Source organism: Ceratotherium simum, chromosome 24, assembly GCF_057802395.1.
Source record: "Ceratotherium simum simum isolate JZ-2026a chromosome 24, ASM5780239v1, whole genome shotgun sequence".
Lineage (NCBI taxonomy): Eukaryota > Metazoa > Chordata > Mammalia > Perissodactyla > Rhinocerotidae > Ceratotherium > Ceratotherium simum.
In genome coordinates this window covers 9,437,151-9,461,874 of record NC_141923.1, presented here as the reverse complement: position 1 = coordinate 9,461,874, position 24,724 = coordinate 9,437,151, and the positions used below count along the sequence as shown (strand labels likewise).

At 34.8% G+C, this 24,724-nt stretch overlaps 1 protein-coding gene across 4 annotated transcripts in view; it reads left to right on the top strand.

Annotated features, from left to right (window-relative positions):
• The window catches only part of PAPOLA (poly(A) polymerase alpha), a 60,581-nt gene extending 40,865 nt beyond the window's left edge, over nt 1-19,716 (top strand). The window contains exons 16-22 of one of the 4 annotated variants that reach the window (XM_014790527.2): nt 921-1,042; nt 5,160-5,302; nt 9,060-9,157; nt 9,393-9,613; nt 13,264-13,326; nt 15,234-15,308; nt 17,534-19,716. In XM_014790527.2, coding sequence (XP_014646013.1) covers nt 921-1,042; nt 5,160-5,302; nt 9,060-9,157; nt 9,393-9,613; nt 13,264-13,326; nt 15,234-15,308; nt 17,534-17,629 — 818 coding nt within the window. In that variant the 3' untranslated portion in view covers nt 17,630-19,716. Of the gene's footprint in view, nt 1-920; nt 1,043-5,159; nt 5,303-9,056; nt 9,158-9,392; nt 9,614-13,263; nt 13,327-15,233; nt 15,309-17,533 lie in introns of all 4 variants that reach the window. The other 3 variants (XM_014790526.2, XM_087447976.1, XM_014790528.2) reach the window with 3 other exon arrangements.
• Nucleotides 19,717-24,724: the final 5,008 nt, after the last annotated feature.

Sequence of the window (24,724 nt, the reverse complement as noted above, 5' to 3'; positions counted from 1 at the left end):
CGGTCCGCTGCTGGCCGCCCGGGTTTGGATCCCAGGCACGCACTGATGCACCGCTTGTCAGGCCATGCTGTGGCGGCGTCCCATATAAAGTGGAGGAAGATGGGCACAGATATTAGCTCAGGGCCAGTCTTCCTCAGCAAAAAAAGAGGAGGATTGGCATAGATGTTAGCTCAGGGCTGATCTTCCTCACCAAAAAACAGAAAAGTAGACCTTGTGAAATTCTTTTGGTCTGTTATTCCCTGCTTTGTCTCCCATGTCTAGAACAGTGTGATACGGTATAGGTGCTCAATAAATATTTGGTGTATGACAGAATGAATGAATTTTTCTGTTTTGGGGCCCTCTGGAACTAAATTATTTGGATTTATTTTTAGCATTTTCTTTTTGTTCCTGTGACTTCTGTTAAATTGGAGTTATTTCTGTAATAGAAACTTTGTTATTATTTGTCTTAAAATTTTATCTTGCGGATTCTTGAAAAGGTATATTTAGGTATAGTTTAATACGTTTGACTTTAGCTACATTTGTTACATACTTGGGCTAGAATTTTAAATTATACTGGTAGCATAAAAGGGTACAGGTTTAAGAAACCCTTTTTCTCCAACTCTGCTGTTTCTTAAAGAGTTACTCTTTACTTGTTAAAGAGTAATCTTAAAGAGTTACTCTTTATTACTTTAAGTGTTACACTGGAAGAGTTAATATACTTTCTGCTTTTATTCATTATGTACACCTTGTAATAAAAGAGACTTAGAGTTTGCTCAGGCAATGAATTATGTCAGATTAGAGATAGGTTTTGACCTGATAATTTTACGGATATGCGGTATTGATGGAAAAAGAATCCCTATTTAGAATAGCTTCTCCTGGGTGAGTTTAACTGCCTTTATTAAAATGTTGCTATTTCTTGTAACAATTTCCTCATTGTGTAGTTTATAGGCAAGCAATAAACAGCAAGATGTTTGAGGTGGACATGAAAATCGCTGCAATGCATGTAAAAAGAAAGCAGCTCCATCAACTACTACCTAATCATGTGCTTCAGAAAAAGAAAAAGGTAAATTTAGAAAGTACTTACAGAAACGTTACTAACATAATGTTTTATGCATCCAGCCTATCGGTATTTCAAAATTTAGGCTCAGTTAATAAGTCATATTTGTAATAGATCACAGCATTTAGAAAATCTGTTAGATGGAGCAGCTCTGTTGTGTGAAACCTCGCCCCAATCAGTTTTCTTGCACACACTTGCTTCAGAAAGATTAGTGGCGATGCTTCGCGTCCTTGTTTTATATGTGCTTATATTCTCTTCCCAGAATCTTCTTCCTACCATTTACTATCCCACATCAGTATCTCTTTTCCTTTCTTTTAAAAAGCAAACAAGATTAAATTAGATAGTAAGTGGAGAAAGTAAATTGTGTGACTTATGAAAATTTATTTTGGTAAGAATTATACATGTATATTATTTAAAAATTAAGTTATTGAGTATACACATCACTAACAGGTAACCAGAGTTAATGTTTTGTGATATGTTGTTCTGGTGTCAGTGCTTCCTGTTGTATAACTTGTGGCCGTGTTTTCTTATTTGGACATATTACAGAGGACATTTAATCAGAGATAACCATTACATTTCTACTTTACGTGGTTTCAAAAATAGACGGCTTATTCCTATAATGGAATACTTACACAGAGCAGTGAAAATAAAGGAGTTAGAGCTACATATATTACTATGTTGAGTTAAAAAGGTACAGATGCATATGTACCATTTGATACTGTCATATAAAATTTACGTTTAAAAAATGTGAGACAATCTATTATTTAAGAAAGAATATGAAATAAAATTCTATGTTAGAGAATGATATCCCCTGCATTTGGGATGATGGTTCCTTTTCTGGGGCTGGCATTGGGAATAGAGGAATAAAATTAAAACACAGAGGGCTTCAGCTTTATAATGTTCTGTTTTTTTAAAACATAGAACATATGATAGTACAAAAGCATCTAAGTCAAGGGCAAGGACTTTGTAATAGACTACCTGGGTCAATTTCAGGTTCCACTGCTTCCTAGCTGTGAGACTTGGGCAGGTTATATAACGAACATCGTGTTCTTGGTTTGCCTATCTCTGAAATAGGGATAATATTTCTACCTACCTCATTAAGTATTTTGTGAGGATAAAATTAGTCGATACCTCTAAAAGGTGGTTTAGACTAGTGCCTGGCACATAGTAAATGCTCATGTTTGTTTCTGTTATTATCACCATCATCATCATTCATAACTTGGGAGTTAGGTACTTTATTTTTTTTGCCTAAAATGCAGTATTTAAAAGCATGTTTCACTTTTAAAAATAATATATTACATTAAAGCTTTTATATGGCTTAACTTGTTATTCTTTTCTCAACCTAATGGTTTTATGAGTTAACTAAATAATCTAGGTGACAAAAATGTACTATTCTTTTCTCGAGCAATTTTATTTATTTGTCATAAAATATACATAACATAAAATTTACCATCGATTAGTTATATTTTTATACTAAAGTGTCAAGTCAAACATTTATCTTCTAATTGTCCCTTGGTGTTGTATTAATGGGTTTAAGCAACCATAATTAAATGTGTATTTAAGACATATAAAAATATATAAACATTTTATGTATTTTCAGAAGCGAATGTAGATTGCTATGTTCTTTTTAACACTTAGCAATTTCTATTTTATTAAAACACCTATTTATAACTGAGGTAGTTCGAATTTCCAGAACTCTTGATTCAGATTACCTTTTAAAACTCCTATTTACTTGGCAATATTGATATTCGGGACAATTAGCATATAGTTTAAGTAAATTCTAGTTTTATTCTTTTTCTTAAGGTAGTATGTATCTAGATTGTATTTACCAAATCAAGTTTAATTATAATCGCATCACCCAGTAATAGCTTCTCTTAACATTTTAGTTTATTTCTACACAGACTCTTCACTGCACATATGTAACCACATGTAATATGTGTTTTTAAAAGGTTTTTGATGATATTTCCCATTTTGTGACCTGCTTTTTTGGGTGCTTACTATCTTGTGACAATCTATCCAATTTCATTACATTACAAATTCTAAGTGACTGCTTAATATTTCTTTGTATGGCTATAGTATGATTAAATCTATCCTATATTTGATATCATTTAGATTATTTCTAAGTTTCCTCTAGTAAAATAACACTTCCTTGTTTTTATAAGTAACAAGTGTCTAGAAATCTAGATCCATGAATCTTTTCTTAGGACTCATTTATTAATAGCTTCCTTTTATTAACTGCTATTTGCAAAGCACTAAACCAGTGTTTTTCTATATTTAATGATACAGCAACCCATAGGTATTATTTCTTACAGAAGAAACAGTAGATAAAAAACTTGCCCAAGGTCATGTAGTGTGAGATGTGAATTATATCTAAGTTTGAATGCAAAATATGTGTGTTTATTTCTCTCTGTAGTATGTTCTGTCTTTATTTATCTTTTCTTAGAAAGTTCTAATAGACTATTTATGAGTTTTTGGCCTTGAAATCTCTTGTGCCAAACTTAGTACAGATACAGAGGCAAAGCAAAGCAGCTTAATGCTGTTTGGTGTTCAGACTAACTAGTTAAAAACCTTCATGTTGACAGATTATCCCCAACAGTGGCCTGTTATCTCAAAGGTGTTTGATCCCCTGGTTGGGCAGGTAACTATGTAGAATTGAGTATAATTTACTTACTGAACAAATCCTCGTCTGATGGAGAGTGAGATTGGTAGCGTTTTTGCATAAGAAAGATGCTCGTTTAGAATTTGTTTAACAACTGACTTCATAAGCAAGTGGCATTACTTTCTCATCTCCCTTCTGCCAAATCTCGTCTTCCCCATTTTATCAGTACTGATTTGTGTATACAGTGGTGTCTCTATAGTGCTAAATCAAAGATTAGAATATCTGGTCATTTGAAGAACTGGAGAGCACATGCACACACACACACACACACACACACACATAAGGAGTATGAGTTTTTGTCAGAAATGCAAATTATTTCCATTAAAGTGTTTCTAGGTAAGTGAACACTGAGGCTAAGAGTATTCTGAAAAAAGAAAAGCTGAAGAGGGACCAGCCCCGTGGCGTAGTGGTTAAGTGCGTGTACACCAAGGCACTGCTTGTCAAGCCATGCTGTGGCGGCGTCCATATAAAGTGGAGGAAGATGGGCACAGACGCTAGCCCAGGGCCAGTCTTCCTCAGCAAAAAGAGGAGGATTAGCATGGATGTTAGCTCAGGGCTGATCTTCCTCACCAAAAAAAAAAAAAAAAAAAAAAAACTGAAGAAATCAGTTTGATATTATAATAGCATTGACTGCAGAAACAGAAACTTTGTCACTTTACAAACCAGCTTTCATCCCATAGAACCATTCATAGTTCTCTTAGCTTCGTTTTAGTTTTGCTACATTAAGTAACTATGAGTGCTTGGATTTTTTAGAAGCAGATCCAACATTAGGATTTATATGTGGATATTAGGGTTAGTTTCCAGAAAATTCTTTCTGCTTTTGTTTTCACAGGATAATTTACATTATTAAATGTACCTTGTTAAAATCCTAAGTTGCAGTTACAGCACTAGAAATCTCTTGCTTTTGAGAGAAGCTCATTTATTTATAAATAGTTAGGAGTGGCACTAAATTGTACTTACTTGATAATTTTTTTGAAATTCCACGATTTTTATGTTCATTGTAGAATAATTAAAAATCTATAAACAAACAAAAAATTACTTCTAATCCCACTAGACAGAGATATCGTTGTTAATGTCGTGTTTATCATTAAAAGACTTTTTTCCTAATATGTATGTGTGTGTATATTTATAGTCCTCTCATTTAAGATCCGTGTGTTTTCATATTACAGTGCTTTTTAATTTGCACTATGTCTTAGATTCAGTGTGTATGTTTAATGTAGTATTCCTTTCTCCTTTTTTCCCCACAAAAGAACTGTAGTTAAGTTGAAGGCCTCTTTAAAGTCAGGAAGTGTGTGTCTCCCAAATCTTTGCCTTTCATAGGCAGTATGATACTTCTGATTTTCGTAGACTTACTGATTTGTACTTTTTAGTAGAAATCATTTATCAGTCAAGTAAAAGATGTTCATGTTTCAAAGATCTGGGTAAAATAAAGACATATTTCATTAAATATTTTATTAATTACAGCATTCGACAGAAGGTGTCAGATTGACACCTCTAAATGACAGCAGCCTCGACTTGTCTATGGACAGCGATAACAGCATGTCTGTGCCTTCACCTACTAGTGCTATGAAGACCAGTCCGTTGAACAGTTCTGGCAGCTCTCAGGGGTAAGGAAAAAGAGGGGATGGAAGTGGAACGGCCGTTTACTAAACACAGTAGATATATTCTCCTGTTGTTGAAGTCTTCTATTTAGAATATTATTTTTATTCCATCTTCTAATTTTTTAAAAAGTAGCATTTTAACTCCTAGTTTGGTGGAAAGTAATTTTTATTTTTGTCCTACTGTGTCATACTTGTATTCTCTTTTGGGGACAGATATGTCTTGATTCAGATATGAGTGAATGTTAGTGCTGTAACTCCTCCAGTTTCATACATTGAGATACCTGCTGCCTACACAGAACTGCGTGCTGTGCTGAGGAGAACAGACAAGAGGGACAAAAGCACCTTTCTGCCCTGGAGCTACGTATACCTGTGTAGCAGGGGAACATATCTATGAAAATATTAGGGATCTTCTAAGGAAGATGAAGATCTTTGTGGTCTGGTTTTAGTTTTGTTGTTAGTGCCGTTGAGTTGATTTCAACTCCCAGTGACCCTTTGTACAGCAGAGCAGAACCTTGCCTGATCTTTTTGCACCCTCCTGTCATCTTCCAGGTTTTATGTGGAAGTAACTTTTTTTGAAGAATTAAGTATCTCTTTAAAAACATTTAAAGCAGCTAAACGTTTTTACTATGAAAGAAATACATGGCTATGGTGGCAAAAGTTAGAACACAAAAAGCCATATTTATATTTAACTTCTATAAATCTTTATACTATATCCTTGCAAAATTTTTTTTTCTTTCTTTTTTTTTTTTCCTGTGAGGAAGATCAGCCGTGAGCTAACATCCATGCCAATCCTCCTCTTTTTGCTGAGGAAGACTGGCCCTGAGCTAACATCCATGCCAATCTTCTTCCACTTTATATGGGACACCGCCACAGCGTGGCCTGACAAGCGGTGCGTCGGTGCGTGCCTGGGATCCGAACCCAGGCCACCAGCAGCGGAGCGTGCGCACTTAACCGCTAAGCCACGGGGCCGGCCCCCAGAATTTTTTTTAAATGGATATACTACCATATTTCCTTTTTTTTTTTTTTTTTTAATTTTTTGTTTATTGCAGTAACATTGGTTTATAGTGTATAAATTTCAGGTGTACATCATTATACGTCTATTTCTGCATAGGTTACATCATGTTCACCACCCAAATACTGATTACAACCCATCACCACACACGTGTCGAATTATCCCTTTTGCCCTCCTCCCTCTCCCCTTCCCCTCTGGTAACCACCAATCCAATCTCTGTCTCTATGTGTTTGTTTATTGTTGTTATCTACTACTTAATGAAGGAAATCATACGTATACTACAATATTTCAAAGGGAGCTGTTTATGTTAGACTTCCAGGGTACTGCTAATGTTTTAAATTGTGATGGTTATATTGATCACTTTGTTAATTATTGAGTTGATACTTAAAACTCAAGCACTTTTATGAATGTATGTTATATTTCAGTCTTTAAAAAAGCAGTTTTAAAAATTGGATTGTTAGTTAAAGTCTAACCACGGCGAAGGTGCAGGTTGAGATGATTCTTTGGATGAGTATGAAATAGAAAATGCCAAGCTGCAGAGGGTGTGTTCAGTTTTCTTCTCTTGGACTTTGAATGTGTGATATGTTTTTAGGCTAATCATGCATATTCTGAAGACGTCAGGCACGAACATGGCCTCTAAATCTTGTAGTTTTAAAACAGTTCCCTGTTTGTAGAGCATTAATTCCAGATTTTTATTTTTAAGGGGTTTTTTTTTTTGAGCGAAGTAGAAATTTTAATAAGAATTTTAGGATTTGTAGAAATCTTTGTGTACTTTGAGTTTATGCACACGTATGTAAAATAGGTGTACATACTAAGTAATTTCAGAATTTTAATAGTAGTTTCTTGAAGTAATTTTGTTTTATATATTTTATTTTTTTATCTTTTAATTGACATCTTTAGACCATTTATATTTTATATGGTTGTGTTTTTTTTAATTTATTTTTTATTGTGGTAATATTGGTTTATAACATTATATAAATTTCAGGTGTACATCATTATACTTCTATTTCTGCATAGATTACATCATGTTCTCCACTCAAAGACTAATTACAATCCATCACCACACACATGTGCCTAATCATCCCTTTTGCCCACCTCCCTCCCCCCTTCCCCTTTGATAACCACCAATCCAATCTCTATGTCTATGTGTTTGTTTTTTGTTGTTTTTATCTTCTGCTTAATGAGTGAGATCATAGAGTATTTGACCTTCTCCCTCTGACTTATTTCGCTTAGCATATTACCCTCAATGTCCATCCGTGTTGTCACAAATGGCTGAATTTCGTTACTTCTTATGGCTGAGTAGTATTCCAGTATTCCATTGTGTATATTTTCTTGAAGTAATATTAACTTCTGTAAATAAGACTTCTGGATTTTAAGTTTATGATTGTGTTTTTGCTCAACAAATACTATTTATTATGTACTAGCTGCTTTGCTAGCTATTTCAGGTTTTCTCCTGCATCTGTGGTTGTTCTCTGTCTGACTCTCCTTTTCTGTTTAATCATTAGATGTTTGTGCTCTTGAGGGCTTTCTTCTCAGTCTTTTCTCCCATCCTTGTATTCTCCTTGGGGGTGTTCTAACACCTGCTCTGTTGACTTCATTTACTTCCGTGTCCCAGTGAGCTCCAAAGCTTGAATAAGCTTACTGCTCTGTGGTTGCATGAGAATGTCACGTAGGCACCAAAAATCTAAATTCTCTAGTGTTGCCCACCTTGTCATGGCAGAGTGCAGAGTGTGAACCATAGCTGAGGGAGAAAAAGGAACCACAGGGAACTTTCTGCTTTTGTTTTCTTTCAGGAGGTAATAAAAATGAGATTATTTTAATGCAGATATATAGGATTTGAGACAGAAAAGTTGAAGGGATAGGAGAGTAAAGGAAGGATGATTTGAGTTTCCTGAGATGACAGGAAGGAGTGGGATCCAGAACATAGAAGGAGGGATTGGGGTTTGAGAGCCTTTGTTGTTTATCTGGTCTACTGTGGATGGGCTTTTAGGGTTTCATGAACCCTTAGATTTTGTGTGCTGAAACTTATTTCTATGTCTCAGACCATTTTCTTTTTTTTTTTTTTTATAATTTTATTTATTTATTTTTCTCCCAAAGCCCCAGCAGATAGTTGTATGTCATAGCTGCACATCCTTCTAGTTGCTGTATGTGGGACATGGCCTCAGCATGGCTGGAGAAGTGGTGCGTCGGTGCGCGCCCGGGATCCGAACCCCGGGCCGCCAGCAGCGGAGCGCGCGCACTTAACCGTTAAGCCACGGGGCAGGCCCAACAGACCATTTTCTTGTTCATAGTTTTTGATAGGATTTTCTTATACCCCAAATCAGATAAGAACAGGTTTTTTAGAACTGTTCTGTCTAATGTGACACCACATTACACATAAACTAGCCACATGTGGCAGTGTAAATTTACTTAATATTAAATAAAATTGAACATGCAGTTTCTCACTAGCCATGTTTCAAATGTGATGTGGCTGTATATCTGTATAGTGGCTACTGTTTTGGATCGTGCAGAGATAGAGGCTGTTGTTACAGAAAGTTCTGTTGGACAGCACTGCTTTAGAATGTTCGTGTGCTTTTGATTGTTGGTTATATTTTATCAAATAAAGTCAGTTACTGATGTATATGTATGAGAGGTAAAGCTAAAGAACCATTTACTTTAGAAAATAACTTCTGCACATATTAAATTTTGTTACTGAATTTTATTTTATTCTGCTTTTTTAGTTTTTTTCCTTTTTTTCCTTTTATTTAGCAGAAACAGTCCTGCTCCAGCTGTAACAGCAGCATCTGTGACCAACATACAGGCTACTGAAGTTTCTGTGCCACAAGTAAATTCCAGTGAAAGCTCAGGGGGTAAGGAGATTGGTTTGATGGGTTTGAGAATACGTACATTATATTTGGTTTTAGCCTTCATTTTGAAAGAGGGCTTTATTTGTTGATTAAGTAGTTTGAATTCAGTTTTTTTGATGCCATTTTATTATTTGCATGTAAAATTACCAGTGAGATAAAATTCAGAGACATGAAGCTTTACTTATAACTTGATGTTGACATGATTTAATTTTTTTGTATTCATTTACTTACTACTTAGGTACATCCAGTGAAAGCATTCCTCAAACTGCCACACAACCAGCCATTTCACCACCACCAAAGCCTACGGTCTCCAGAGTTGTTTCTTCAACACGTCTGGTAAACCCACCACCTAGACCTTCAGGAAATGCAGCAACAAAAATACCTAATCCTATAGTAGGAGTCAAGAGGACGTCCTCACCTCATAAGGAAGAGAGTCCCAAGAAAACCAAAACAGAAGAGGTATCTATATATTAATCATGGGAATACCAGCTTGCATATTTTAAAATCCAGTGGAACAACCTTTCGTGAGCCAAAATTGAGCAGGAGCAAGGAGGAAAGCTTTTAGAAACTTTTTAGGTAGTGCTTTCGTGCCATAGCTTCTCTTCACCATTCCTGCTCCTCTCAGTGTCTACCTCTTCCATGAAGCCGGGCCTCTCATTTAAACTCGAATAGCATGTCTAGTCTACAATGTAGCGTGGACTTACATGTCATCTTAATTTATTATTCTCTCATAATGATATCTTTTATGTGTACTGATTCTTTGATAGCCCCTTTGGACACAGTTTTTTGCTTCTAAATCGAGCAAATGTAGTTGATCTAAGTGGAGTTTTGGAGTTCCTACACTGTACTTGGTATTACAGGGTCACTGAATACGAGAGGTTCTTAGGGAATTCTTATTTAATGACTGACCAAAGTTGCAAAGCCAGATTAGTTTTGGGACCTTGAATGATTATTCCTCCAACTCTTCAGGACATTTTCTAGCAGTACTTTCACTTTTTATAGTGGCTGATGTACCTTGTCAAAGCCTTAAGTAGTTTTAGGAAAACCATTAAAAGCATACATTGATTTTGGTGTCTGTCTTAAAATGGCAATAGCCTTGTTACACAATTTCATTGTTCCCTGGAGTCACTCGCATGTTGTTTTCCTGTTAGTGAGACATTCACCATTGCCCCAGAGATGACAGTCCAAAACCATCAATTTCCTTGTGATTTTTGGCCAGTAATTTGTTATTTAGAGACTTATTATACCAAAGTCTATTTAAAATGTGAAAAAAAATCTAGGTTTCTCATGGAATGTTTTGATCTTTAATGGTGAAAAATTATTGTCTTTATAAGTGTTCTATTCCCTAGCTTATTCCAGAGCTTTTTGTTTTAGATTTTTTGGACATAGTCACTATTAACTAAATATGAATAATTTCATGAATTTTTATCACTCTGTTGATGCTAAATGAGAATGAAAAGTGGGTTTAGTATATCATACCTTCCAAGATGTATTCTGGAATCCTATCTGTATCTGTGTAATTATCTTTTAAGGCAGTGATGTTCAAACTCAGTTGTATATCAGAGTTACTTTTTCAGGTTTGTTTGTTTGTTTTTTAATAGAGGTTTTAGGGCCTCCTCCAGATACACTGAATCAGAGACTCTCCAGGCCTGGGAATCTTTTATCAAAAGCCCCATTGCTACATGATTCTGTTGTGCAACAACCTAAGAATGTCCTAGTTTTGGTGTAATTCCACATTCTGTCTATTGATACTTGTTTGGAGTGGTCAGAGCATTTCAGAATTCACATTTCTTTTTACCTTAGTAGGTCCATGCAAGGGTAACTCTAGATACCTGTCATTCCGTTTCCTTGATGTTAATGGTCTCATTCCTTAATGGCTCTCTGAGAGCTTTGACTAAATGTGTACCAGCACAGTGTTTGTAATTTCGTGTGCACTTACCTTGGTAGAAAACTCATATTTTCTGTCTCGTTTAGAGAGGCAATAGAAATACAGAATTTAACTTAGTACAGAAAATTTAAAATATATACACAAGTAAAGAGAACCGTTTTGTGTACCCATGTACCTCATGCAGCTTCAGGTATGATGAACTTGGCCAATCCCTATACCCTTAATTCTTTCAGCCTTTTCCATTTCCCCTTACACTTGGATTATTTAGATGCAAAATCCAGACATCGTGTCATTTCATTAGTATTTTTAAAATCTTGTAGGTAAAAGATAAGGATTACAACAAAGAAAACATAAAAATAAACTTAACCCACCTAGAAAAATCAACAGTTTCTTAATATCAAATATCTAGTCAGTGCTCAGATGTCCCTGATGGTGTCATTGATTTTTTTTAATTGATTGATGTCTCTTAAGTATCCTTTAAAATATAGAATTCTCCCTTTTTTTCCTTGCAATTTTTTGTTCTATATATTTTCTCCCAGTCTTGGTTTTTGCTTATGGCACCTCCGTGGAGTTGACTAACAAAAACAGAATTTTAAGATAGAGATGCGATCTTAGGTTATCTCAAAGGCTGATCTCCTCATTTCCCAGAAGAGGAACTTGAAGTTCAGTGGCTTTCCCATTTATAAAGCTAGTTAAAGTCAGAGCCAGGATTAGAATCCAGGTCTAAATCTCATAGTGCTGAAGTTGTTGAAGAAGATTGTTATAAATATCCTAATTTTGAAGCTCCTGGGTCTTTTATTCTCTGTTAATGAGTACTTGGTATTAGAAAGTTTAGCAAACTAGAAAGAATTGGTCCTACTCCATAATATGCTAAGATGTATATAGATATGAGGGTTTTAGTCTTGTCAGGCAGTTTAGTTCTGCTTAGTTTGTATCATATGCTAAAGCTTTTCAAATATATATAAAAGGTAGGGATGTAAAATAAAAATAGAAAAAAAATTTGCCCTATCACCTAGATTATATGGCTAAATGATGCTATATATATATATTTTAAAAACTTTTGATTATGGAAAATTTCAGGCACGTACAAAATTATAACAGTCAGGTTCGCATAACTTAGCTTCAGTAGTTAACAACTCACGACCAGCCTTGTTTAATCTGCACATCTACTTCCTTCCCCATTGTTATGAAGCAAATCTCAGGCATATCAGTTTAATTATCATAAATATTTCAGTGTATATCTAAAGATAAGGATTTCTAAAAAACACAACTACAGTATATTATCACCATATATGTTTGTATGTGTATATATATCAGTATATTTACGAATATTAACTAATTCCATAGTGTCATATATCCAGTAAGTATTGAAATTTGCCCTATTTTGACATAAAATACTATCTTTTAAGTTTGTATGTTTGCAGGATACAAATAAGGTATTGGAATTGGTTGATATTGCTATTAAATCTCTTCTACTGTGTCAGTTAGGCTGTGGTTTCTTTGTCTTGTTTTAAAGCCACATTCAAAATTAAATTTTAGTTTTGCATAGTAAGTAAAGTGGAGAAATTGATGTCAAAATTGTTTTTCTTAAGAAGGTGATGTTTATTGCAAGTCACTGCAGGAATTGGAAAGTACAACCGTTTTTGGCTTCCCCTTTCCCCTCTTTACCAAAAGCAAGTTGTTTGTTTTGAATAAAATTATAAGTTTAAAATTTAAGACCTCAAACCTCCTATTCTTCAGGGTGTTAATAGATCTTGCTAATAAGTGGGGAGGTTCTGTGGTTAAGTTTGGGAAAGTTAAAGAGATATTCTTCATAGAACTTCTCAGAATCTTTTATGTGCTAATGTTTGTATAATCTCCCAGAATTGGGTGATAGTATTCCAAGTTCCTAAATTGTTTGATCAAGGAACTCTTTTTCTCTTCCTTACAAAAAATATTTTATGAACTTAGTGGTTTTGGGAATGTACTTTAGGTGGTGATGATCAACAGTAACAGTTTTCCTCATGTTCATTTTAATTTTGGTAGATACTGAAGCCAGATTAAATGTGTTAATATGAAAAAAAAATTTTTTTAAGGGAACCAGTCATCTATTTTAAGGCCATACTTGACCTCACAGGTTAAATTATTTTAGAATTTTAAAAATTTTTATAAATTGCAGCATTGATTGGCAAATAATCTAAATTTTCATTTTAGAGAATAAAGCTTTTTTTTTTAAAAACAGGATGAAACAAGTGAAGATGCTAACTGTCTTGCTTTGAGTGGACATGATAAAACAGAAACAAAGGTATACTAATTTAGCCTTGGAATACATACACAATTAAGAGTACAGAACATGTGATAGAAATGTCTCTAGAATATTGTACTGTACTTTGTTCTATAGGTTTTAGATTGTTTTCAGTATTGTTTTTAGAGAAGTGTCTGTCCTTTTTAATGTTAATTTATAATGCTGAAATTGAATTTCTCAAATGTTTGAGGTCGTACTAGATGCAGGGTAATCTGGTGAACGCTGGATAGAATAGAGTGGTGAGGGAAACGTGTGCTATACCTTTAAAAGAACTTATAATTAAATAGAGAAGGTAAGAGGTAGAAGCAGTTAATTACATTTATCAAAGAAAATCAGAGTAATTGAGGATGGTGGGGGTGGTGAGGGGCAAGAGGAGTGAGATGTTATTTCTAGCTGCAGAAATAGTGAAAGGCTTCATAGAAGGAAGGCGTAGTATTTAAGGTGGTCCTTGAAGGGTGTGTAGAATTCTTGACAGTCCAAGCTGAGAAGGTCATCTCACTATTGGGGTTGAGAGTATGGTATGTTTAGAGAACCAGTTTTTGGCAGAAGGTTCTGACTAGAACCTGGGCTACATGGAGCTTGAAACTAGGTAGCTGGGGTGGGAGAGATTGGTTTAGTCAAACCGAATTAGACTTTGAACATCATTTCTTCAGAAATTGAAATGTACTGAAGGCTTTTAACTTTTTCCCTCTTGTTGTAGAAAAATTGGAAATCTTCCTCCTTCCCCCAAATTATCCAGATTCCCAAGTATGATATTTTAGCAAGTAGTCTTTTGGTGTCTTTATAGATTTTGTGTGTGTATACCTACCAGTGCCTTTTGCTTTTAAATCTTTATTCACTCTGTAAACCAAGAAAAATTATTCATGTCATTATATAAACTACAGAATATTAATAGCTGCATAGAATGCTGTCTTAAGGCTGTTACTATATTTTATTCAACCAGCTCCCTATTGTTAGCAATAGTTTCTGTTAAAAAGAGAAAGTGAACTCTTTCCTACTGTAGTATTGACTGTAGCTAAACACTTGCCATCCACTTACGTTTATTTCATTAGGATAAATTAATGAAAGAGGAATTACTGAGGCAAATAGTATGCTTACTATTAAAACGTGATACATATTGCCAAGTTGTGCTGCAGAAAGACTGCCTTTCTTCCATTTCTCCTCCTTATACCCTATTTACTCTTCTTAATTTCATAGGAGAAAATTGGTATTTCATTGTTTTATTATTGTATATGTTTTATAGAAATGCAAATTTTTATGTTTGTTTTCATTTGTGTTTGTGTGTGTGTCTGTATATATATATATATATATATGCATTATTTTCTTTTGTACTCTGCTTTAAAAAAGTTAGAGCAGTGGAATAAAGTGGTTCACCCTGTATTTTCAGATTATACTTAGTGTAGAGTCAGTGCATTGATTATTGAGGGGAAGGGAGACCATAAGGAAGGAGAAATGTACAGACATTTTCTACTTTTAATTAAATGCGTGGGAGCAATTTTTGTGCTTCTGGGTAATTTTATTTAATAATACTGAATGGGTTTTGCTTTTTTCCACATAGCTAAGAGCTTGGGTTTATATTCTGTTAATTATTGTCTGGGCAACATTTCATGATGTGCCTGTGTGTGTCTTTAATTATTGTTTGCCTAAAATGTCCAAGTTGGAGCTAGTTGGAAAGTCATGAGATATTTTGACCATGCCTTGTAAGATTTAAGTAGGGAAATAGAAATTTATGTGTATCTGAAATGGTGAAACCCAGCAGTGAGGCTTAAGAATGATTTTATGATGTAGTTGCATCTTTCTCTTGATCCTTCCTGTCTTCCAGTTGATCTTCTTTGTTAGCCACCAAACCCAGTTATGTTCTTTTATCCTTTTTTAAGTCTCTCCCCCTCTTCCTCTTTGTCTCACAGGAACAACTTGATACAGAGACAAGTACAACTCAATCAGAAACTATCCAGACAGCGGCTTCTCTCTTGGCCTCTCAGGTACTAAGTGCAAAAAGCAAGGAGTGCTTCATAAATGTTGTTGAGATTAGTGTGGTATAATGAATTCAAATGAACATATACAGAAGACTATTAAAATTATCTTTGTGAAAGTAATTACTTGCTAGCCTATAAATGTATTTATTGTAGTTTAAAGGTAGAGCACTGGATTTCAAGGTTAATATGATCTTTTTATTTTTATTTATTTGTTTGTTTGTTTATTTATTTATTGTGAGGAAGATCGGCCCTCTGCTAACATCTGCCAATCCTCCTTTTTTTTTGCTGAGGAAGACTGGCCCTGAGCTAACATCCGTGCCCATCTTCCTCCACTTTATATGGGACACCGCCACAGCATGGCTTGACAAGCGGTGCGTCAGTGCACGCCCGGGATCCCAACCTGCGGACCCCGGGCTGCGGCAGCGGAGTGTGCGCACATAACCGCTTGCACCACCGGGCCAGCCACCTGATCTTTTTATTTTTAAAATGTGTTTCTGCCTCACTTTTCACCTCTGATTTTCAGTTATTAATTTAATATAACCCATAGTTCTTTAAAATTATTTTTCATTTGCCCTGGAAATTCTGCCTGCAGCAGTTCCTTGCGTACAGTAATAGGCACCTGGACTCGTTTTTCATTGATTTGTGAGCCTTCATTTTGTTTATGAAATAATTGTTTCCTTCTTGAATCCTTTCAAATTGAATAGAACTCCCAAGTCTAGGTCAAACTCTGACACAAAGTAAATATTTTCTTTAAATAGACATTAAATTGGTTAACCTCTACAAGATAACTGAGAGCACACTGCTGCAGAGTGATGTTGCTGAACTGATAGAGCGATGTTTTGCTGCTTTGTGGTTCAGAGTTATTTTAATGTGATAATTTAAAAATGTGTTTTTGTGGCTGTTAACCTGCATAGTCCCTAAAGATTTAAATACTTTGCTTACTTTCTGGAATGTCTTTTATTTCCCTAGGCTGTATCTAATAAAAAATTTTGGCGGGGAAGTAACTAAAACAACATTAGGAAATGTTGTGCTTGATATTGATACATGGACAAATTTGTTTTTATCAAACTTAAACTGTCCTGTAATTGTGATTGCATGTCTTTTGGTTTGCCACATTACTCTCTAGGGGACTATTTTCATGGTTTTGTCTTACTGAGTTCATCCCTGTAGTAATTAGTACCCAGGGGTGTTTGCCTTTTAGATATTTTTATGAGGAAGTAGCATTTTCTTTCCAATGAAAAAAATCTTTGAGCCATTGAGAGAAAAATCACACAGTTAAAGGATGATTATGTTGATTTTAAAAAATACATCCCTGTTTTTGATGATTTATAAGGGGCATATTTATTTCCGGGGAGTTGGTTATAATATTGTGGCTGTGTCTAACAAAGAATCCTTATTGTTTTGAGATAAAAGATGGGATGAGAGGATCTCTGGGATTTGCTTCAGAATAAATGGGAGTGAAGGTGGGAGGACAGTGGATTGGCTTTGATTTGACAATTGATGAAGCTGGATAATGAATACATGGAAATTCATTATATAATACTCTCTACTTTTGTGTATGTTTGGAATTTTCCATAATAAAACATATAAAAATTCATCTCTCTGTTTTTGAATGTTAAAGAAGGTTTGTGATTTAATCTGTTTTTTTAAATAATAAAACTTTCCCAACATTTGGAATAATTAAATTATTTCTTAGGTATGTAGATTTAATTTTAGAATTTACGGGGTCAGGAGATAATAGGTTTACTGATAACTGCTGCTCTTGTGTATGAGGTGAACTGTGAGTAGTCTCCGTGTATGAGGTGAACTGTGAGTAGTCTCCCACATGGGGGTGCTCCAATACCAGTTAATAGTACAGCTGTTAGTGTTATTACAAGTAAATATAGTTTAACATGAACTTAATAATTATATGATAGGTACTTCTTAGAGGAATGTATTTATAAAAGCTGTATTTGAAATTACTTGGGAGTTTTCTGTATATTGCTAACATATGCCTGCAATTTTTAATTAAATGAAAATTTCTGCAAGTGTAGAACAGATCATTTTATAGTAATAGTTATGTTTATTTGCACTCCATTTTGATAAAATTTTAGAGTGTTTTTCTTTAAATTTTTAATTCTTCTTATGATAAGGTCCTATCCATTTCTTAGAAAGTAAAGCAGTGGAAAGTAAATCTCATTGGTAAGTTACAGTGCTCTGAACAATATTGTGTTCTCTGCTTTTGTTCTCAGAAGACATCCAGTACAGACCTTTCTGATATCCCTGCTCTCCCTGCAAATCCTATTCCTGTTATCAAGAATTCAATAAAACTGAGATTGAATCGGTAAAAACAACCTCAGGGGTCCATAAACAATATCTGCCAACTCAACCTGTTGTCTTCAAATGCTAAAAAAGGAGAATGGAGGGTACAAGACTAGACATGACTGAAAAATGGATTTAGGTTTTTTTGTGACCTCCCTTACTGGGCTAATCAGCACTTGATCCGGAAGTCCAGGTTACAGGTTAGTATGTGAAGCCAGGAGTACTATTATTATTATTGTGTTAGCAACAGTTGCATTAACTATTTCAAAAAATTACTGCCTTTAAAAAAAAGAAACAAACCTCAAGCTATATTTGTATCCATAATTGACATCTGGATTGGGTTTATGTTTGATGCATTGTTTGGAAAATTTGCAATACAAACTGGCATAAGAATTCCTTATTCTGATGATGCACTTTTATGTAATTTTTTTTTTATTAGAAAGTAGAACTAATTTTAGATTTTCAGCTTGATGGATTTTCAATTTTTCCTGAAGAATTTTCTTTCCCATTAGTCTTTCAAATTGGATACCATTGTGCAGTGGTGTACTGTTATACTTCAGAGAAGGGTAAGAGTACATCTAGTTCAGTCCTTACGAGGTAGCTGTAACCCTTAAAATGAAATGTCAACTCTAGGGTGTATATTTGACATTGAAAGAGTAACTAGGAAATACTTGGTTTTGGTGGTGTCGTGATTAAGAAATGATATATTGGTTTTATTTATAGAATTGTTTTAGAGTGCATACAAATCAGTGATCAGCCAGCAAATATTTTTCTTTGAGCTTATTAAAGCTCCCTATTCTTTTACCTTCAATCTCTTCTCTTTGAAACAAACAAAGCTTTTTGCTCTCTCCCCCTTCTTTTTCCCTTTTTCCTTGTATGCATAAGGTAGGACTTATTTCATAAAACACAAAATGCCAGTATTTTCTTAAGCCATGATGTGAAACCAGTGACCCTGTGGCCACATGGCAGTGAACACTAAATTTTGGTCCCATGGCTGAAACTTTAGGGTGACTAAAAAAGTAATGCCTGTGGAACATGATATCTATCTTGGATGGCCATTTGATCTCTAACTATGAGGAATTTTGTACACTCCACAGAACTCCTGTCTATAGTAAGTTGATTTTCAATTTTAAATGTGGGCAAAAAGGCATTTTCTCCAAGAATTTTAAACTGATTTTTATTTTTAGATGGTTGACCAAAATTTGTCAGTAAATTTTACATGTAGAAACATTTTAAAAATCATTTCTAGCAAGCACTTGACTTCTAGTCAGCTCTCTACTTTTTCATTTTGTTTTACCCTGTCGATAGATTAGGAACTCCTTTCTTTAAAGAAAATAATTCCTCATAATTAAGCAGCAGAACATCCATCTTTACAAAGTATGAGGGATGCCAGATGTTGATAAACTTAGTTATTGTTTCTTAATCTGGACAAAGCAAACCTAACAGATTTTTCTGATGAGCATGTTTTATGAATCCTTCATTGTGCTCCATTCTATCACATGTGTATTTTTCATGTTCAACTGCAATTACTTAAACTCTTCCCCTATCCTTCTAAATTAATTTTCCAAAGTTGGAGTGTAGTCTTTTCCCCCTTAGGCTATGCATTAACTGAGGCTTTCTTTTCACCATACTTCATAATGTCTAGTATACAGTATTTCTACTTCCCACATCTTTGCTCTGCACAGTCACCTTGCCCTTCCTCCCACCACCTAAGAAAAAAAGATGGTCATACTAACAGGTGAAGTGTACAAGGTGTCTGTGTGTTTTGTGTAGCTTCAGAGTTAGATTGAAATTGCCAGGCACAGATTTAGTCTTGTCATTTTGTTTACACATTGGGGAAAAAAAATTCAGTTTATTAAACGTTTCATGTAACTGCACCCAAGTTTTGCCAAGCTGGAAACTTGGACCTTTTCTGTGTAGTGACTTTTTAATTCTAGTTTTCATAACCTGGAGATCAGACTGTTGCTTTCGCATGATGTATGTAGTGTCTCATGACTGGAGTTTGCTTTGTTTTATAGTATCTGTACTCCTTGTATTTTTCAAGAGCTATTTTGTAAACAGATGATGTATTTCTCCATTGAAAACACAATAAAAAAAAAACAGCACAATCTCACAGTTGGCTGATTTCTTTTGACTGACTTTATTTCTTTTGTTTTTTCAGTGATATAATTGGTCCTACTTGTAAGTTTATAGTATTGCTCTAAGTGAAGATTTGCAAAACAATTTATTTTGGCTACATTTAGAAGAGATTTATTTCTGGTTAACTTATGCCATTAGCAGCAGCCTAATATTAATTTGTATCTCACATAATCAGGTATTTATTTTTCATGTAATTGGTCATTAGGGAGGAAAACATGAATATCTTTACTATTAATTCACTTTCAGCTGTCTCATCCTCTAAAATATTTATTCTGAGTATGTAGACACTATACCTTTTCTGTGTATTTATTCCATGCATGTAGACAGTGTTCCGCTGATGTGCTTCCTTTTCAAAGCTGTTGGTTTTCAAAGCATTTGGTGCTTTATCTTTAATGACAGCAGGTGGCACTGTTGTTTTTCAGTGAATTTAGGATTATAAACCACAACCAGCCACGATCCTGTGTTTCTCATTTTACTAAACCCAAATCAGATACTGACTGCTTTTCTGAAATCCCCAGATGCTCAACATTGCATACTTTAACTCATGGGTTAGGAGTGAACAGTTCTGTGTGTTTGTGATGGCCAGCTCTTGAGTATTGTTACCCTGAGTGCTTTACGTGGAGTGATGGACCGACCTCCTTATGTAAAAGCCATTATTCTAAGGGACATGCAGCTGTGCATATTTCATTCCTGAAATTCCAAATTCTAATATCTTTACTATATATAAAAATATATAACTGCAATGTGGGATAACTTTTTATTAAAATAAAATTTAAATTTTGGGACTCTGCAGTAAAAGGAAAAATACTGTAAAAATTACCCTTGACTCCATTGTTAACACCTACAGAATTGAACTTCCGTACTTTCTCTACCTTGATAGACACCTAAATGTGAGACTGAATATCACACTTTGTGAGTTTTATCACCCACATAACCTTTTGGCATTTCATACATTTTGCTGAATTAGTAAAATGATATGTGAAAGTTCGTGTGTTTTGTGGCTCTAGGTATATTCTGGAATAAAGTTTGTATTTTTCTAATTAACACCTCTGTTTTTTTCTCCACACAGAAAAATGTTTTAGAGTTCTGCGTAGTATTAATTCTGGCTGCACTCAAGGTGGCAATAAATGATCAGCAGCTCCAAGTAGTAATTGATCTATGAAAGGATAAAGCATTAATATACACACACTTATAGACCAAGCCCTGGAAATAACCATTAGTCCACTTAAATGCATTTAAACAAAAAGATAAACTGTTTACCTAAAGAGACGTTGATATACTTTGGATATACTTTTGCCTATTTTAAATCTAATAAAGAATAATACAAAGAAAATTAGTTGCCTTTTAGCCTGCGTTGTATGTTTTGTTTTGTTTTTTAATTTTGCACTTTATTCCTCTTCTGTTACCTTTTCTTCAAAGCAGAATCACAAATGGATGCTGTCTTAACTCAGACTTGAACTTGGTAAATGAAATACTAAGTGTGTTCTGTAATAAACATGACCTTCAGTCATATAGAGACAAGTGGTCTGTTTAATTCTGTGTAATATCTGTTTCTCGTACTTGTAGAATCAATTTATTCATCCTTTCTCTATACTTACCAGTTTAAAAATTCTTGTGACATTTTATCTAGGTTTATTTGCACCAAGAAAGATGGCATCAATATTTCTGAGCCATGTATTTCAGAAATGATTGTATGTACTTCATTCTAGAAGTGATTTCATATACTTGAGAAGCCATTTCAACCTCTGCTTTTCTTCCTCAGAGACGTGTTTTTGTCTCAGTGTTCTGGGAACATCATTGCAGCTGATCAAACCATACGTGTATTTTGTTGAAAGGGATGGAATTTTAAGTACATTTTTTCTTTCCTCATCCCCTCCCAATTCACAGGCCTTTCCTGGAAAGAGTAGAATTGAGGCTATGATCAGGTTCACATTTCAGAAATCTCACATTTATGTGAAAAATTGTGATTGTAATTATTCTGCTTTTTTCTCCAATTATCTTTTTGAATGCTTCACATTTTTAGATAGCTAAAAATCCTATCTACAAAGGCGCAGTATTGTTTAGAGTTTATAGAGTTTAACCATCTACTATTTAAATATTTGAAAATTCTCATACTTTATAAATAAGACAGTGCAGTCACTTTCTTTCTGTTTTGAGTATCTTTCAGTTCCACTAGTGGGTTGGGAAATGTATCTTTTGAAATGAACAGAATAGTTTGTGTGTGTGCTTTAATCAAAGCTTTATGTTTTTTGCTATGATATTTCTAAGGTACAGCATAATGCCCTTAATCACGAAGAGTTTTCTCCTTGCCACCCTGGTTAAAGTTTTTGTTTTTATGTGTTATTTTTGTTTGTTTTTTAGTTGAGAATGGATTTATGCTAAACTCTCCACATTCCCTTTTACTGGGTACCAGAATTGACAAGGGAAAGCCTAAAGGTGTGTTGGTTTTGTTTTACACTGTGGAATAAATAAACACTAAGGGTCTGGAAGCCCCAGGGCTTATTTGCCCTGGGCTTGAACTTGCCACTGCCACTTTGGTCTTAGCAGCAGACTTCCTTTTCCACCTGAGCACAGGCATCACAGCCCTAAGACAGTTTACCTAAGACATTGCACAGCAAAATGCATTATTTGGAACTGTAAATTCAGTTATGTACTATCAGAGTATTAAAAACATTTTATAAAAAGTTGTTTTACCCATAGTTATTGAATATTTTTCAAACAATTGCAACAATAGTTTGAAATACAAAACAAAGGGAAAGCCATTAAGGGTCAATCCTGATCTATGGTAGGCTTAAGTCTTGGGCTAAGTGTAATGTAATTAACAGTTAAAATGATGAAGTGTCACCTAGTTTAAGTACCATGCATCTCAATATTTTGGAACTATCCAGACAGTATTTTACTTAACTTGTAGGTTTTTAAATCGTGAGTCATGTGGTTATGACCTTTTTTTTTCTTTTTCTTTTTTTTTTTGGTGAGGAAGATTGGCTCTGACCTCACATCTGTTGCCCATCCTACTCTTTTTGCTTGAGGAAGATGGTCCATGAGCCATCTTTCTCTACTTTGAATATGGGATGGTGCCACAGCATGGCTTGATGAGTGGTGTGTAGGTGGGCGCCTGGGATCCGAATCCCTGAACCCCGGGCTGCTGAAGCAGAGCGCGTGAACTTAACCACTGCCACTGGGCCAGCCCCAATTTTATTTTATTTTTTTTACTATCTAAGTCTCTTAAAAATACTTTGCAAGCGTTTTAGAAACACTTCCTTTAATTAATTTGTAAGATGCTATTTTTTGATCCAACAGATTTCATGCTGAAAATATGTATTTTGAATAATTCAAAAATTTCACTTTTATGGGTCACTTTTATGGGTTGCTTACAGCTCATTGCAGACATTTATCTTAGTCTTGTATGTTTTCTAACAATGTCATGTAGTCCTAAAATCGGTAAAAATTTTTTTTTGGTATAATACCATTTTTAGTCCAGGAGGACTTATAGAACTGCAAAATAACAAAGTTATTTCTGGGGAGTAGGATGATCCTTGCCACTGCTGTGCCCCTCTCAATCCCATACATGCACATGTATGTGGATATTTGGGTTCTTTTCAGATTTTAGACATAAGAAAACAGGTATATGTATTTTAATATAATAATGTAAAATGTCCCAACTTGGTGCTTGTTCCTTGTGGATGCTGTCTCTCTCTTGGCACAACACCCTCCTTACAAACTTTCACACTGTGTGGTGCCTGGTGCTATGTGATTTCCAGAAATCTGGCATGAGAATTGGTCCTTGTTTGCATTTTCTGACTGCAGTGGAGCTGTTAATAAAGAGATTGATGATAAAGTTGTTGAAAAGAGACAGTTGGGCAGAACTGCTCCCCGTGAGTGACAGAGGGCATGATCTGCCTTCACAGCCAAGAAAGCTGCCCCCAGCAGAGAACCGACCGTGCCTGGACACTGTGCCAAGACTATTAGAAGGAGCTTTACTGCACTGTTAGGCTACTACATCTCTAGTTTCAACTTGTTTCACATTCTCATTTTTATCCTTAAGTTCATGGAATGCTTAGGACATTGTCTTTGCAAATATGACACACACTTCCCAACTATAAAAAACTTATTTTTGCAAATTCTTAAAAGCACTCATGATTCATCCTAATTTGGTTAAGTAAAATTGTTTTATTTTGAAAATATTACTACAATTTTTATAGAAAGTCTAAGTTTCTTCTAGACAGCAGCTTCCTCAAAGTCTTAAGGGAGTCAAGTGTGACAGCCTATTAAGCATTGGCTGCAATAAGTATTGGTTATGGGATGTTAAATATCTTAGTTGTAATATTGCAATTGTGTGTATTTTTCATGTATTGCTGCTGGTGAGCTTAGGCTCCTGGCATTCAGTTAAGCTGTTAGCTATTCTGTGTCGTCTCCTTGATAGTCCACTAGAATTTTTGGCTCTCTTCAATACTGACTTTAAAGATACAGGTTTTGCCTATATAATTTTTAAATTGTTCTAGGCGACAGGTTTTCTACTTTAGTTTTCTTGAATATGAGAATATTTTATTGGTCAGATTTCTCTTTTAAGGAAGTTACCCTATCATTGTGGCCTTTCTCTTGTTAAATGACCCAAATGTGGACACTTCAGTTTCTTCACAATGAAAATTCTTGAAAAAGTCAATTTTGCAAGCGTGGCTTTTACCATCTGCAAAACTGTTGGATTACTTTATATTAAACAAGGCTTTTTAAAAAAATTTTAAGAATATGTTCATAAAATCTCTAAGTTAGAAGGAACCTAATGAACCATCTAGTTCATTATATCCATGACAGCCTCAACCATTTCCACTGAGGGAGGAGTCCGTATTTCATCGTTTCCATTGCTGGGCGTGTTTAAAATTTTAGATTGGGCTCAAGGTGGTTTCCTTGATTTCCAGTAGTCGTACCATTCCCTTTAGAAGGAAGTTTTGACCCACATCTACTTCCTTTATCATGAGACCTTA